The sequence below is a fragment of the Orbicella franksi genome, chromosome 9 (assembly GCF_964199315.1).
Source record: "Orbicella franksi chromosome 9, jaOrbFran1.1, whole genome shotgun sequence".
NCBI lineage: Eukaryota > Metazoa > Cnidaria > Anthozoa > Scleractinia > Merulinidae > Orbicella > Orbicella franksi.
The window spans coordinates 1,370,211-1,383,179 of record NC_138153.1 but is presented as its reverse complement, the minus strand read 5'-3'; the positions used below and the strand labels follow the sequence as shown (position 1 = coordinate 1,383,179).

The following is a 12,969-nucleotide window of genomic DNA, read 5'->3' as shown; positions in this document are numbered from 1 at the left end:
CAATATAGTATCCAAGCAGACATAAGACTCCCTTAACTCAAAAATGGTCCAATCAAGTATTGTCAGTCTGTCTTCCCGTAGATTTCTTTGTGGAAGCTTCTTTGGCTTAGCCACCGGATTTTTACTCGACGCAGCAGGCTTTTTGGTCGGCTTTCTTCCCGAAGAAAGACTGATAATGCTTGATTGGACCATTTTTGAGTCAAGGGAGTCTCGTGTCTGCTTGGATGCTATATTGGTGGAGTTACGATTGTTGGATCTTGAGTTAAGAGAGCCAAAAGCTAAGGTTAATTTCAGAATAACTAAAGAGTAGAAAGCACTTAGGGGAGTGCCTCAGACTCTTAATGTATTCAGGTCGTGTACGTATATGAGACGAGATGCACCAGGCCGCCCTGTGTTCAGGCCGTGTACGTGTCACGAGTTTGGAGTTGACGGGCCGCCCGACCATCCGGGTGGTGTCGCACTTATATAGAGAAAGAACAACGGATAGGATCTGAGCCAATGACAAAGCACTGACGTCACTGTTAACGGGCCTCGGGAGAGAGTATCCTAGGAACGAGGTTGCTTGAAGTTTTTCCCCGCAAGCCAACCTCGATCTCTCAGCGGATGCTACCTTAAGAAAACAATATGGCGGCCCACGTGGAAAACCTAAAGATTGAAGAGTTATTTTAACTGATCGGAATCATGCTCAAATCTAAAGTGTTCGTAAAGAAGACCCGAAAGGGAGGAATAATGAAAGTAGTGCGTGAACATTACTTGCGAGATGATGTTTGGTGCGGAGCAACTCATTGTACAAACTGCGCTCAAGCTGATGAAAGCTTACTGGATTCCACTCCCCTGAGCTCTTCTAAACTCTGTAGTTTTCCGCACTATTTATTGCTTGACACAAACGTGGTATTACATCAGGTGACAGTGTACATTGTTCTATAAAGTTACTTAAGTCTATGTTATTTGTTTGATTGTACGCTTAGGCTGATAACATGTTACGCGTACACGTAGCTTAGACTGATATTATTACTCAACTTAAATGTTCGAGACGGTACCAGCCGGTATAAAACGCAGACTGCAGACTGGGTGTAAAATGCAGACTGCAAAACCGTAGAATTTTTTAACTGAATCGTGTTACCATTTCCATCATTCAGAGCAAATCGTAAACAGGCTGACTGGAGCATAATTATTGAGGCTAACTGGAATATATAATCAGGCTAACCAGAGTGATATTCAGGCTAACTGGAGTGATATTCAGGCTAGCCGGAGTAATATTCAGGCTAACCAGAGTGATATTTAGGCTAATGGGAGTGCAGGCTTTCGCTATGATTAGCCTGAATAACCCTGTTTAGGATTAGCACTTGATAATGGAAATAACATGATACGCGTATATACTTAAAAAGTCTGTAGTCTGCAGTCAGCATTGTACCCTCAGTCTACATTTTACCCCCAGTCTGCAGTCTGCAATCTGCATTTCTACGTTTCTGCAGTCCGTATCTCAAACCCCCATCCTGTATAAAATCTTTTATCCACCCTAGTATCTATTTACATTTTCCAGATACAGTATGAGAAGTTGTTCTCCTGGCATGGTATGTTACAACAATTTATTTGAATGAGTACTGAGGAGTTCTCAACTGTGTTGTTTCATACCTTTATGTTGTTCAGGTAGATGTCCTGGAAGATCCAATTTTTAAAAATGTGATACTACTACAGACTGTTTTACAAGAGGTGAGATCAATTCAACTAACAGTCTAAAGTGGTCAAGATAAAATCACTTGTGAAAATTAATTAGATTTCATTCTTTGCTTCATTATTTCTTTCTTCAAATATCAATTATGCAGTATAGTTGAACAAATTATACACAAACTGAAATTTGAATATTGGATTCAGAGGCAATGTCTGATTTCATTTGACAGTCATGCAAGAACATTTTGAAAGTACACATATATCCCAAAAAATCATAACCCAGTAAACACATTTTCTTCCTGATTCTCTTCAACAGGCTTTTTTAGACTATTCAGTGAACCAAAATACCTTGCCTGTGTTTTGATATTTTAAGAAGGTTAAAAAACAGCAACCTTCTCCTTGCAAAGACATACATTTTATTGAGAGAAATATGTATATAACCAAAGAGGCTAGTGGAGCCAAGCAGCCAATATTTTAGGTATTGTAGCAATTGCATAAAATAATGTAAGAGCTAATTTACATGTGCCTGGTTTATCAGAAGCCAGAGAAAAAGCAATAACATTTCCATTTTCAATCAAGTTGCCTATGTAATTCAAGAACAGAGTAATGTAGTGAAATTAAAGTGCAATATTGAAGATGATTTAATGATACGGGCCCACAAGCCATAGTTGTCTTCTATCACCCCAGCCTTCTCAGACAATAATCTTTTTTTGGCAGGTCCAACATCTCAATGGTTCAGTTTACAAAAGAATCAGGGATATAATATCTAGCAAACATAGGAAATTTTTTGTGTTTTCTAATGAGCATCACAGGTTAGCCAGTTACCATTGAGTTGCATTGTTTTTTTTATTATTTATAATAAGTTATTAATGGATCCTCCAGTTGTTTCTATTGTGTGTTAATTCATACACTTTGCTGAAACCTCCTTCTACAGCCATCGCACTGCAATGGGCAGTTATTTCTACCCCAGTGTGACTGTTGTGGAGAGTATTCTTGCAACGTTTCTTCTCATTTGTCATTATTAATTTTTTATAGGTGCTCTTGCTCTGTGTCTTTTAGCTATTCATGTCTAACTGACCGTCCATGCATACTTGTAACTTTTATTGTTAATCATCTTACAGAGAAACGTACGTAGAAAGAAGGAAAGAAGAATCATCTAATGACAGAAATGATCGTGCAATAAGAGTTGCAGCAAGGTGGGTGAAATGCAAAGAATAGTGATTTTAACACAATTTTATAAGTTAATTTCCCCGTAATCTCCCAAAGCTCAAATCACATACTTGTGAGAGTTTCTTTAAAATATGCTTGAGCTCCTGAAGTTAGTCATAAACCAGATGAAAACATTTTGAAGTAAACACAAATACTGCACTGTATAATTATAATAATAATAATAATAATAACAACAACAACAACAATAATAATATATTAAATATACTACATTGTATCAGACTAGCTTAGGCAAATGGTTCAGTATGTTATTGTTCATTCCAGCTGGTATGATGCACATTTGAAGGAATGTGACAGAGGCAGTGATGATGACCCAAGGATAAGAGTTGTTCTTCTCACCAATGACAGAGAAAACCGAGAAAAAGCTAAAAAAGAGGGAATCATCAGCTATACGGGTTAGATTCATCTAATTTTACTTGTTAACTAAACTTCTCTCACTACATCAGGCAGGGGAATCTGTTATTATCGGTCAAGTGAATCAGTATACATGTATTACCTGAAATTCCTCAGGTAATGATTACAGTTATGGTGATGGTCAGATGTTAGCAGTGTGGTGATGATGAGAGCGAGGATTACAATGATCATGAGGATGGCAATAATGATGACAATAATATAATCATGACAAATGATAAGGACACTGGATTTCTTTTGTTCTGGTTTATGACAAGGTTATAAATTATGTACTATATGAAAATGTCAGATAAATACCAAATTGTACCAAGGGTAATATTGAACCACAACATGCATGTAATTTAATTTTCAGCTCAGGAGTATGTTGAAAGTCTTGAAGGATGTGAAGGATTAGCCGATCGACTTGCCCGCACGTCCCAACAGGGTCAAGACCAGGTACTAAGAATTGTTTTATTTAACAGTTTACATCTTTCTAGTTATTGACAAGTCAAATCCTGTCCTGCTGTGGGTCAGGCTGCAATGGATTGGTGTAAAATTTGGTGTTTGACTGTATGAACACACAAACTGTTTATTCTTCAGATGGATGACAAGAAAACAAAAAAGTTGATTTATCCTGAGCATCTACCTTTGACAAAAATACAAGTTGGATTAAAAAGTGGCAAGTACCTACAGGTATATAATAGTCACTCCTAGTTACTTAATGTTAAAGAAACTGGTATTAAGTTCATACGAGGACTACTTGGTCTGATGCGGACTTTTAAGATGTTTGGTGATGCAGAATTTTCAAAGTGCTGTGTATACACATGTACATGTGTGTCCTTAGCTAATTTTTACTTGTTAGGGAATTTAGGATCTAGTTTGATACAAGATGGAGGCAAGATGGAGGCAATTCAACCATCCTATTCTTTTCTGTGGGTTCAACATACCTCAGCAGAGATAAAGAACATAAAAAGTTCCAGTAGTTGTTAATAACAGCATTTTTGTTCAATGAATTTATTTTTTTTTCTCTTTCTTTGTCCTCCTTAGGGTGCATTTCACAGAAGTAGGTAACTAAACATATTGTTGTCTATAATACAGAATTTAATGCACAGCTTGGCTATAGTCTGCCTTAAAATAGTCTCAATGGCCATCTACTAATTTCGTAATTTTTGCAACTTGTAATCAACAGAGAAAACTACACTGAAGCTTATGTATTTGTTCATGATGATGACAAGCAGGTATTTTTCAGCTTATAACATGGACTGATTTCTATGCACAATCTGATTGGCTAAAAATGCTACAATTATGACATAGTAGACAATATAATGATATTTTTTAAACTTTTTTTCATTCATAATTTACAAATACAGTTGGACCCCACTAATTCGAACTCGTTATTTTGAATTCCTTGTTATTTCAAACTGAAACCTATATCCCTTGGATTTGCCCTTTTTTTTTCAGTTATTTACTATCGGCTTCTTAGAACTCAGCTACTTTGAACTCCCCGCTATTTTGAACTAAGTTTTGTTTCCCTTGACCTAAATTAACTCCATTTATATCGAACTCCATTGGTAGAGTTGAAAGATAACATCAGACCCTGTCAAGACCTGCCAAAATACCATTGGGACACTTCAAATTTACCCTTACATGGGTGTTCTCTTCCTGTCCTTTGTTAATTTATTTCTGTTTGACTAATAACAGCACACTATATCATCTATCTGAGGCATGACAGTTTACTTCAAGTTGATTCAGAGAAAAATCTAGTTGAAGGCTAAAATGCGTTGCAATCACAATTCACCGGGGGATTCCATGTAGGCATGTCATTATCTTTTGTATTCAGCAGGACCGTTTACTGAACCCACCACAGAGTGGTAACTATTGATGTCTAGCTCTATTACCCCAGCCCAAGCTGCTCAAAGAAATAAACGCTGTAGTACTGTAGTACACACACTGTAGTCCAACTGTTAATGTTAAGTAAATCTCTGTGAAGATACGTTATATTTTCAAATAAAGGCTGAATATGAAGCAATTGCCATTGTTAGCAACTGAGCATTGTAGATATATATATGTGCATAGTCCAATTTCTGTCAAAATGTTTGTAGTAGCAGACAAGATTTCAGAACATAGTAGGGAGTAAAAGGATGAAGACAATCTGTTATTTGTCAACCGACTAGTGAAGTCCAGTGTGAAGTAGGTAGCAAATAAGGTACTCTTGATGGCAAAATTCCTGGCTGCCGTACATTTTGACATCGCTGCTGAAAGTGGTTCCTGGTCAAAAGTAATGTTGCCTTGTTTTAAGTATCTTTTTGTCTCTCATTAACAAACATGTCCCTCACAGATTTTTCTCCAAGGACTGGTAAATCTCAACCGTGCAGTCCATGAAGATATTGTTGCTGTGGAGATCCTACCAAAAAAACAATGGACCTGTCCATCATCAGTTGTAACTACAACCTTGCCGACTGGTGATGATGATAATGATGATGATGATAGTGACCTTATGGTATACACGTTATATTATATAATTAATTGTGATAGCTAGTTTCCATACCAGCCATTGGTAATCAGATAGTACTTCTATCTAATGGAAAAGAATGCTGTGTAAGAGTCCAAAAACAGCTGTGAGATGGACTACAATTGAGCATAATAACATTAGAAGGAGTTAAAATATACACAAAAACACTTGGAAGATACCTTTAATCTAAGAAAATTCAAAGAAACAGCAACCTTTTAACAACAATTCTTGAAAGCTCTGCCCTTCAAGAATTTGAATGCACCGAGCAAGATCTGGAGTGTCCTTGCTTATATTTCAACCTGTAGTGTTATATTTAAAGACTCTATGATTGAGCATGCTCTGTAAAATTATCATTAAATGAAATATTGAAAGTCAGTCTAATAATATTAAAAGTTTATTCACAAAACGTCCATACCATGGCTTTTTGTTTGTAAAGACCTAACTATAATATGCAACTAAAAAGTATGTAATCCTTGTGAATTTTTTTTTCAGACTGAGTCACAAAAAGAGGGAACAAATAAAGTGTTGTCAGGAAAAGTAAAAGAAATTGTTTCTGTTTGATAATTTCTGGAAATCTTATAATGTTGGCTTACAAACTATGAAAAATATTAACTATAACAAGACGAAAATGTACTTTGACCACTAGCTGTACAATGTATTTAGCTGTGTAATATTATGTACAAGGCTTCAGTGGCAATTCCCTTTTGCAAAATATTTGTAACTTAATAAGCCTTTGTTGATGTAAGAACAGTCACTTAGAAAATTTGATTCAGATTAATGAAGATTGCCTTCAAGAAAAGTTGCTATTTATTGAACAATTTGCGTGTTGTGATTTGCTTTTTTTTATTTCTTCTTCCATAGGTTGTCGGGATCATTAAGAGAAATTGGCGTCCATACTGTGGCATCCTGTCCAAGTCAGCCAAGCGAGAGGTGAGCATGGCGGCATCTAACTCATTAAAAAGTTTTTTGTGTGCAATTTCAAAAGTGATGCAATAGTAGAAGGTTTCGGTTTCTAAACACTATTGGTGTATTTTTTAATTGCTTCAATAAGGCTTAGTATCATTTGATTTCCATTTGAAAGGGTACAAGACACCTATTTGTGGCAGCAGAAAGAAGAATTCCCAGGATTGTGATTGAAACACGTCAGGCAGCCTCGCTTGAAGGACAGAGAATTGTGGTTAGCATTGATTCATGGCCTCAGCATTCTAAATATCCTGTGGTAAGCCATTGTTACTCTGTGTAGTCATACATGATTGACCAGGGTCCTAATGTAAGTGTCCAGGCCTTGCTCGGTTTATTGTGATGTGTTCTCAGAAAAAATCCTTACTCTCATAATGTTTCTCCCCACCCTAGACAGGGTACCAGCTAACTGTGAGTCAATCCTGATAAAATGCAGGATGTTACCGTTGATAGACTAATATCCTGCCCGAGGACGGGTTGGGGGAGGGGGTGGGAAAGAGAGAAGCAATAGCCTTACTTGATATTGTTGAAACTAGAATTCGTGCCTGAAATGATGATAATTTTTTCTTTGACACTTAGGGCCATTTTGTGCGAAAACTTGGTGCCATAGGTGACAAAGAAACAGAGAATGAGGTGTTACTGTTGGAACGAGATGTACCACACTTACCGTTCTCTGCGGCGGTACAAAAGGACCTTCCTGTTATGCCCTGGAAAATCACAGATGAGGTATAAACTGCAGTGTTTAGCTTGTAAGAATTATGTCATGATGGATAACTGATTGCTTTGTGATATGAACCTAATAATTTGTTTCGCGCACTTGTCCTTTGTCCTCTTGAAACGTTTCTCCAATTTATGTGTGATTGGTTGAAGGATGTGGAAAGTCGTTTGGACCTGCGCCATCTTGCCGTGTGCAGTATTGATCCTCCGGGATGTACAGATATCGACGACGCCTTGCATTGGAGATTGTTGGAGAATGGAAACTATGAGGTAATGACAGAGAAAACAAACAAAGTTCCATTGTTATTTTAAACCAAAATCAGTTCAGCAAAGCTAGGGCAGCAGTAACTGCTTGGAGTTTTGGCGTAGAGGGAAAATGTCATCTGCTTGTAAAACGAACACTGGCCCTTGTCTGTGTAAGCGTGTTCGATTCACAATTCAACTGGTTTAATTTGCACGTCATTAACTCACGGTTAGCTGTTGACCTGTTGTTAATGGAAGGCCTTGTTCTTATAAGGTTGGTGTGCACATTGCAGACGTGACGCATTTCATCAGACCAGGCACAGCTCTAGATGATGAAGCTGCCAACAGAGCAACTACTGTCTACCTCACAGATAAGGTTATTTGCCACATTTCGTAGATTTATTTGCTTTCTATTATTGAATGTACTACCTAGTATAGATCTCTCCTTTCTTTACGCAGTTTTTTGGGTGGGGAATCTTTTCAACGCGTGTTAACAGTGCGAATAGTTTTATTGTTAAAAACCTTAATTACCTTTCTTTATTTAAGTCTACAAATGTATTAATATGTACAAAATCTTGAAACAGACTGATAATGGAGACTAGTCTGCCATTCAGGGGAATAGCAATATGCCTTGTCAGTTGATGTCGCAGGGCCGTAGTGCTGACGGTTGAATATCGGACTTGTTTCCATGTATTGTGCTTGATCTCTCTTATACAGCGTATTGACATGGTACCAGGACTCCTCAGCTCCGATCTGTGTTCCTTGAGATCTAATGTGGACAGGTCAGTTGTCAGGTTAAACGTTTTCTTTTTGTTTTTGTATGTACTGCTCTAAACTGCAGATTATCCTCACTGTCAAGTGACTGTTAAGTCCTGATGTCCTGCACTGTGTAGATGTGGTAAGAGACGTTAATATAAGTAACTGAACTGTTCAAATTCATAGCTTCTTTTCCTGTCTTTAGATTGGCGTTCTCCTCCATCTGGGAAATGACACCACAGGCTGAAATTGTCACTACAAAATTCACGAAAAGCATCATCTGTTCAAGAGTAAGTTTAAACCAACACCAAGGTATCTGGATACTCACAGAAAACCAAAATAACGTAGTTAACTAATCAAATTTCCAGAAACTTGAAGCAATGCTTTTGGTCTCATCAACCATCACCCTTTATTGTAAATCTACTAGCGTTCTATCACGAATGCCGTTCTAATTAACTCGGGCTGTCCCATCCTCAACTATCACGGGATAGAAATCTCGAGCTCATAATCTAATTGTTAATGATATTAGACCATCGTGGAACATACAAGCGGTATATTAAGTTGCGAGAAATTATCATTCCTAGAACCCGTGCGATACCGTCGAATATGTAAAGGCTTTTCAGCCTTGTGATTGGCTATATCCACCGCATGAGTTAAATGCTGTTACAGTATCGATGAATTCTCAAGCTCTGCATTTATTTTCAGATGTCCTTCACGTATGCTGAAGCTCAAATGCGAATTGACGATCCAAGCCAAGATGATGAAATAACCCAGAGTCTGAGACATCTCAACCAACTGGCAAAGATTCTTAAGCAGAAGAGGATCGAGCACGGGTAGGAAAAGTTTGAGTTCGGTGCGTTTTTTAAGTAATGAAGATGTCTGCTTACATAACTAGACTTACTCTTTTCAGTGTTTCTGTTGTCTTGATTTTTTCTTGTCTACTGTGATTTCAGAGCCTTAACTCTCGCATCCCCAGAAGTTCGTTTCCATATCGATAGCGAAACACACGACCCTGTGGATCTACAGACAAAGGAGCTTAAGTAAGACATGCCAATTTGTTCATGTTTTGTGTCTTTCATTAGTTTTCATTGGCATGCCTAATTGAAGGCATAATTTCTTGTTAACTGGGCTCTGGCTCCGAAAAAGTTAAAAAGAACTTTTGTAGCTACATGTTTTCTGTTATCACGAGAGGCTATCATACCATTTAACAACCTGGATTGCAGCTGGAATCACTTAGCAATTATCATTTCTTGTTATTTATTTATTTCCAGAGAAACTAATTCCCTCGTGGAGGAGTTCATGTTATTAGCCAACATTTCAGTGGCCAAGAAAATTTTTCAACATTTTCCGGAATTTGCTGTTTTAAGGAGACATCCTTCGCCCCCTCCAGCAAACTACGATATCCTGGTGAAAGCTGCACGCTCTAAGGTGAACTGCTGTTTTTGTTTCAGCTCTCTATCCGTTGGTTGTGAATCACCCTTAAGCATCAAATGAGTTCCGGATCCGAGCATTTCTTTATAGGAGGTAGCGTGGCCAAGTGGTTAGGGCGCCAGACTTGAAATCCGAAGATTTCAAGGGTTCAAGTCCCTTTCTGACCAATAGCTGGTGTATTTCTTGGTAGTTCCGAGTTCAGCTTCTTGACCACGCTTGTAAATACCCAACTGGTTTGTCTCTTTGGGATTTTTAATCATGGTATGTTCTTTTACATTATTTGGGGGAATGGTCTATCAAGACATTTTTTTTTTTTGTCTATTTAGTCTTTTTCTCTACATGGCAGATGTTCTTTGTGATCGGTTTGTGCTCACACTTGCACATATTTCCTTTCAGGGAATTCATCTTGAGGTGGATAGTGCCAAGTCCCTCGCGGTTTCTTTGAATGCTGCTCACATCCCGGATGAACCTTACTTCAACACGCTGCTCCGTATTATGGCGACTCGATGCATGATGCAAGCGGTTTACTTCTGTTCCGGCATGATTGCTGAAGAGGACTTTCAACATTATGGTCTGGCTACTCCAATTTACACTCATTTTACGTCACCAATCAGAAGGTTTGTTTGTAATTTTATCTCTTGTCACTGTTCTTGTCCACTTTATCATGATTTATTTCTCAAAGCTCCTCGTTACTTTTCACCGCAGATACTCGGACATCATGGTGCATCGGTTGTTAGCTGTTGCAATTGGAGCGTTGGATTCGTATCCAGATCTCCTCAGCAAAGTTAAAACGCAGGTGGGTGGGTGTCCAACTTAGGGTTTGTATATTTGATTCCATTGCAACGGTCATGAAATATTTTCTCTTTCGGTTTCAGAAACTCTGTAATCACCTGAATTTCCGCCACAAAATGGCTCAGTATGCAGCCCGGGATTCCATTGATTTGCATTGTCAGGTAATGTAGTTCTCATTACGTCATTATTATTTCCGTATCGGCCTCTGAGCTCCGAGGTTGATCATAAGCAATTCCACAGGCACCTGTGCAACGTTTACAAATAATGCTGAAGTTTTTAGCTAGCGGCAAATGTTCTCTTGGCAGCTGTTTTTCCAAGGAAAAGCCGTAACAGAGGAGGAGGCGTTTGTTCTATTTGTTCGCAAGAATGCCCTTCAAGTTCTGATTCCAAAGTACGGCCTGGAGGGAACAGTGTTCATGGACAAACAAACTGACTCAGCCGTTACCTTCAACCAAGAGGTGAAGTGCTATTAAGCTTGATAAGTTTATTAAGGCACTTTTTCCTGTTGCGAGTATTTTTACACGGAACGTGTAGCGATAACTATGCTGACTCAGCTAGGTTTTTTCCTTGTTTTCTAGGGACCATCACTGAAAGTTGGTGACGTCACGCACCGTTTGTTTGACCGAGTGACTGTGAACATTCAGCTGGACAAGTCCTCGACAGAGAATAGATTTTTATCCTTTAGCTTCAGTTCACAAAAGGTATTTACCTGAACATTAAGATAGTAGTATGGTCTTCAAAGCTTGATTCTCAGCGGCGGGAACTGGACACTGAATCAACCTTTGATCAGATGTTCCTCACTCAATGACTCAACAGAGCAGCTGCAAGGCAAACGGCCTTCTCTTTGTATGCCCTCCGAGTTTATTGTGTTGACTTCTTGTGTAAACGAATAAGAGTAACGTCAAAACTCTTTTTCTCTCGCTCCAGGCTCCAGAGGGTGGGAGGGAGAGAGATCTTGGGAAAGAGGCTTACTCACGTTGAGAATATATATATATTTTTTGGCTAATTAGGACAACAGTGCAGAAGATGGCAACGAACCTGTCACCAAGAAGACCAAGTTTGGTTGAAATAAGCATCCGTTATAACAAAGAGAACAGCAAGTTCCTGCTAAAACAGATAAGCACGGGACACCAGTCTGAGGAAAATAGAAAGGACGAGCAAGTTCCTGCTAAAACAGATAAACACAGGACGCCAGTCTGAGGAAAATAGAAAAAACGACAACAAAATGAGTGCGTGTAAGAAAATGCGTCACTCAAGTGCCGATGAAGCCACTCAGAAGCAAAGAAGAAAGTTTGACCGGACAAGAATGCAATAATAAATAGACACATCTTTTTTCAAATAACTTTTAATTTTTTAATTTGATATCAAATTATTGTACGATAATCGTCAACGATCATCAATCGTCTTCCCGTTCACCTGACTGTACAGGAAAAAGATAATAAAAACGCCTGCAAATACACGTAGCAACGTTTTGCGTTTGCCAACTCAACCGCGTTCCGAGGCTCTCTCGACAAGGGAGGTAGAGGAGAGAGAGGCTGGGGAAACTCCAACGAGTTTCGACTTTACTTTTGATTTCAATCATCGGCTATGTTACATCTATCTACATTTAAGATCTCTCCTCGTCTACGAGTCAAGCTACCTGCCGTCACGCTGATCGCACAGCAAACAACATTGTGTGACTTCCCAAGTACTTTACACAACAGCTACATTTGCAGTTAATCAGTTAATTTCGTGATAGTTGTAATAATGGCAATTACCGTGGCGAAATGTCCCTCATTCTCTAAGATATGTTCCAGTGTGAAATAATTTTCGAAACTGTAACCCTTGTACTCAGAAGCCAATCGGTAAAGCTGCCAAAGAAGCTCTTCATATGGCTCAAAACAATTTTTCATTCTTATGAAGAATGCTTTTGCTCAAAGTGCTTGTGAAATATTTTTCATTTTTTAAGATGTTTTCGGCTCGCGTGGTATTCACTCTTCTTTGGAGCCGTGAAGTTAAACATTTATTTGCTCAATACATGCCTTTTATAGCGCTGTCAAATACATTTCCATTGCCAAATTAGCTTGTGTAGAAATGTAGCAAAGTATCATATAAACTTTTGTTATGATAACTTCACGAGCACTTTAAGATACGGTTAAGAGCAACGTCAAAACTCTTTTTCTCTCGCCTTTGTTAAACAAGTGGCCATTTTAATCCAACTACATAGATATAGTTGTAGCTGGTGCCAAACATTTTTCTTTAATATATAAAACAGTTCTCATTGTCGAAAA

At 38.4% G+C, this 12,969-nt stretch overlaps 1 protein-coding gene across 1 annotated transcript; it reads left to right on the top strand.

Moving 5' to 3' along the window:
- The first annotated feature begins 423 nt into the window (after positions 1-423).
- On the top strand, positions 424-11,895 carry LOC145498643 (exosome complex exonuclease RRP44-like). Its single transcript, XM_081478553.1, has 27 exons — positions 424-903; positions 1,651-1,713; positions 2,389-2,483; positions 2,793-2,867; positions 3,163-3,293; positions 3,662-3,744; positions 3,889-3,981; positions 4,336-4,355; positions 4,478-4,526; positions 5,627-5,788; positions 6,293-6,337; positions 6,662-6,730; positions 6,882-7,019; positions 7,340-7,486; positions 7,631-7,747; positions 7,995-8,096; positions 8,438-8,502; positions 8,682-8,766; positions 9,182-9,309; positions 9,430-9,516; positions 9,748-9,904; positions 10,304-10,524; positions 10,613-10,703; positions 10,783-10,860; positions 11,005-11,157; positions 11,278-11,400; positions 11,710-11,895. The coding sequence occupies exons 1-27, from the start codon at positions 682-684 to the stop codon at positions 11,764-11,766; spliced, it is 2,856 nt and encodes a 951-aa protein (XP_081334679.1). The 5' UTR covers positions 424-681; the 3' UTR covers positions 11,767-11,895.
- Positions 11,896-12,969: the final 1,074 nt, after the last annotated feature.